This window comes from Tupaia chinensis, unplaced genomic scaffold (assembly GCF_000334495.1).
Source record: "Tupaia chinensis unplaced genomic scaffold, TupChi_1.0 Scaffold000394_1, whole genome shotgun sequence".
NCBI lineage: Eukaryota > Metazoa > Chordata > Mammalia > Scandentia > Tupaiidae > Tupaia > Tupaia belangeri.
Window position 1 is genome coordinate 1795847 of NW_006159896.1, and position 2495 is coordinate 1798341.

At 56.4% G+C, this 2495-nt stretch overlaps 1 protein-coding gene across 3 annotated transcripts in view; it reads left to right on the plus strand.

Moving 5' to 3' along the window:
* Position 1: 1 nt before the first annotated feature.
* Positions 2 to 2495, plus strand: part of ST6GALNAC4 (ST6 N-acetylgalactosaminide alpha-2,6-sialyltransferase 4) — a 9926-nt gene continuing 7432 nt past the window's right edge. The window contains exons 1-3 of one of the 3 annotated variants that reach the window (XM_027774029.1): positions 2 to 118; positions 352 to 470; positions 554 to 639. In XM_027774029.1, coding sequence (XP_027629830.1) covers positions 628 to 639 — 12 coding nt within the window. In that variant the 5' untranslated portion in view covers positions 2 to 118; positions 352 to 470; positions 554 to 627. Of the gene's footprint in view, positions 119 to 351; positions 471 to 553; positions 640 to 736; positions 861 to 2495 lie in introns of those variants that run through there. The other 2 variants (XM_006154059.1, XM_006154058.3) reach the window with 2 other exon arrangements.

A 2495-nucleotide genomic window follows, 5' to 3' on the forward strand; every position in this document is an offset into this window, starting at 1 on the left:
CCCGCAGCGCCCCCTCCGCCCGAGGCTCCGGCTTCCAGCCCGGCCTGCCCGGCTCTCGGGCCATGGAGCTCCGAGCAGCGGATCGTGAGCCTCCGGCGCGCCCCAGCCTGTCCGCCTGGTTAGCGCCCAGTCGAGGTGGGGGGTGGTGGGATCAGGAACCGGAGGTGAACATCTCACGTCCTCCTGCTCGTCCCAGGCCTCCCCTTTCGTCCCGCGGGGAGGGAGGGAGGGAGGATGGATAGGGTGGAAATCCGGGCTCCTGGCTTCTGGCTCTCTGCCCCAGACCAGATGGGTGACCTTGAGTTGATGGCGCACCCCCCTCCCGCCGCCTTTCCTTCCCCATCTGTACAGTGGAGATTGGGGTTGGCCAGAGGTCTCCTAGAGGTCGCTGAATCCGGCTTTTTAGGATGGATGGGGAGTTTGGAGACTTTGAGGCGTTCGATGCCCAGGCACCATCTGCCTTGACCCCGGTCTGTACCCTTCCCTGCCTCAATTTCTCCGATAGTCTGGGACTCTGTCTGCCTTATGGCTCTGAGTTTTTGGGTCTTAACAGGTGCCCGGCTGCCACCCCTTCCCAGCCTGAGCCTTGGAGACAGCAGCCCCCAGACTGCTGAGGGACAAGGCAGCATGAAGGCTCCGGTAAGTGGGGGAGAAGGGGGTGGAAAGAAGGGTCTTGGGGATGCCTTCAGGCAGAGCAGCCTCTCCCACCCTGGACTGACAGCCCTTTCTGCCCCAGTGCTCCTGAGCAGAGAAGGGCAGACTAGCCTCAAAGTCCAGCCCAACTCTGGTAAGCTGTGTGGCCCAAGGCAACTAGCATGCCCTCTCTGGTTTGGGGCCTGGCTCTCGTCCCCGTGAAGCAGGTTAGTGGTACTAACAGGACACCCAGGTGAGGCCTACCTGGGGGTGCGCCAGGCTGCGGAATTTGCGTTCAGCCCTTTCTGCTTTATTCAGGAGGCACCGTTTTTGGGGAGAGACCTGGACGTTACAGGGGGTTAACCTCATGGTCTGAATTGAAATCTCTGGGTTTCTGGTCCCTCCTGCCCAGGGAACAAGGTGCTAGGTGGAGCCTGAGGCCTCAGGGGCCAAGCCCTTCCCCTACATAGCTGGCCACAAAGACTTATTTTTAGAAAGTGATGTGGCTTGTGGGTGAAGGGGTGGGCCTCCTGCAGGATGTGTATGTGTGGGGGCGCTGGGGGAGGACCCTTTCCCACTTCTGTTTGGCAGCTATAGGAGGCTTCCGGCGGGGTGGCCTCTGGACCCGTGCCTTGGGCCTAGAAAATTGAAACCCAGAGAAATATAAGTGGTGACCCTGGTGGCCCAGCAGGTAGCAAACCCAGGGGCCTGTCCCCCATGAGGTGGTCCCTCCAAGGCTTGGTGGGGGCATTCACTAAGTCTGCCAACAGGCCAGGCCAGGACAAAGGGCCCAGGACTTCCTGGTTCAAATGGCTTTTGGCACAGGGTTTTGGAGGCGAGAGCCTCTAAGCAGCAGCTAGCTTTTCAATTATTGAAACCATTTCTTGAATGACACGTTCTCTATCTCTTCCTGCCACCTGGACTGCTGACCTAGATCCTGATCACCAGCTAGGGGTGGCCCCTGAGTCAGCTGGAGGTGGGGACGGAGGCAGGACCCTCCAGGCAGCCCTGGTCTATAGGCTGAAGGGACAGGAGCCCTTCTCATGGGCTGCGGTCCTGCCGCGTGTGCACTGCACTCTCCACTGTACCACACTGTCACTGCTGTCCTCACTAAGTCCTCATTGCTAGCCTATTGCCCCCATTCTGTAGAGGAGGAGAGAGGCCCAGAGAGGTAGAGAGGCATACCCAAGGCTGCTCAGTACCCCCGGGCTTCTAGTTAAGAACATAGGCTCTGCAGCTCGCGGCTTCCTGCGATGTGGCCTTGAGTTACACGCTTCACTCCATATTGTCTCTTTCTTTTCTAAGAGAGATTTTTGCTATACAGCACGCGTGCTCACTGGAGACACAGGGAGATAGAGCAAGAGAAAGTAAGAAACCACTCCTGAGGGTGGCCAGCAGATGGCGTGGTGGTTAAGGGTGCTGGACTCCCACATGGCCGACCGCAGTTCGAGTCTCAGACCTGGTAGCTTACTTTCTCGCTTCCCTTCTCCCACCTTCTCTCTCTCTTTCTCTCTCGCTCTGTCCTTCTCTGGTCAAATTAAAGATAAATAAAATTAAATAAAATCATTCTTAAAAAAAAAAGTCACTCCTGGAAGGTGGCCACACTGTAACCCTGTCTCCTCCATTCTCCTTTTGGGATTTTGGGCATGCATGCACACACACCTAGTTAAATTGTTTTTTTGTTTTTTGTTTTAATTATTATTTTTTAAAGAGATTTTTGTCTTAGGGTTCATGCATTTGCTGGAGAGACAGATAGACACGGTGAGAGGAAAGGTGAGAAATCACCCCCCAGGGAGGATGGCCACGCCACAATCCCTTCTCCTCCATGCTCCTCCCAGGATCGTGGGCATGCACGACCATGT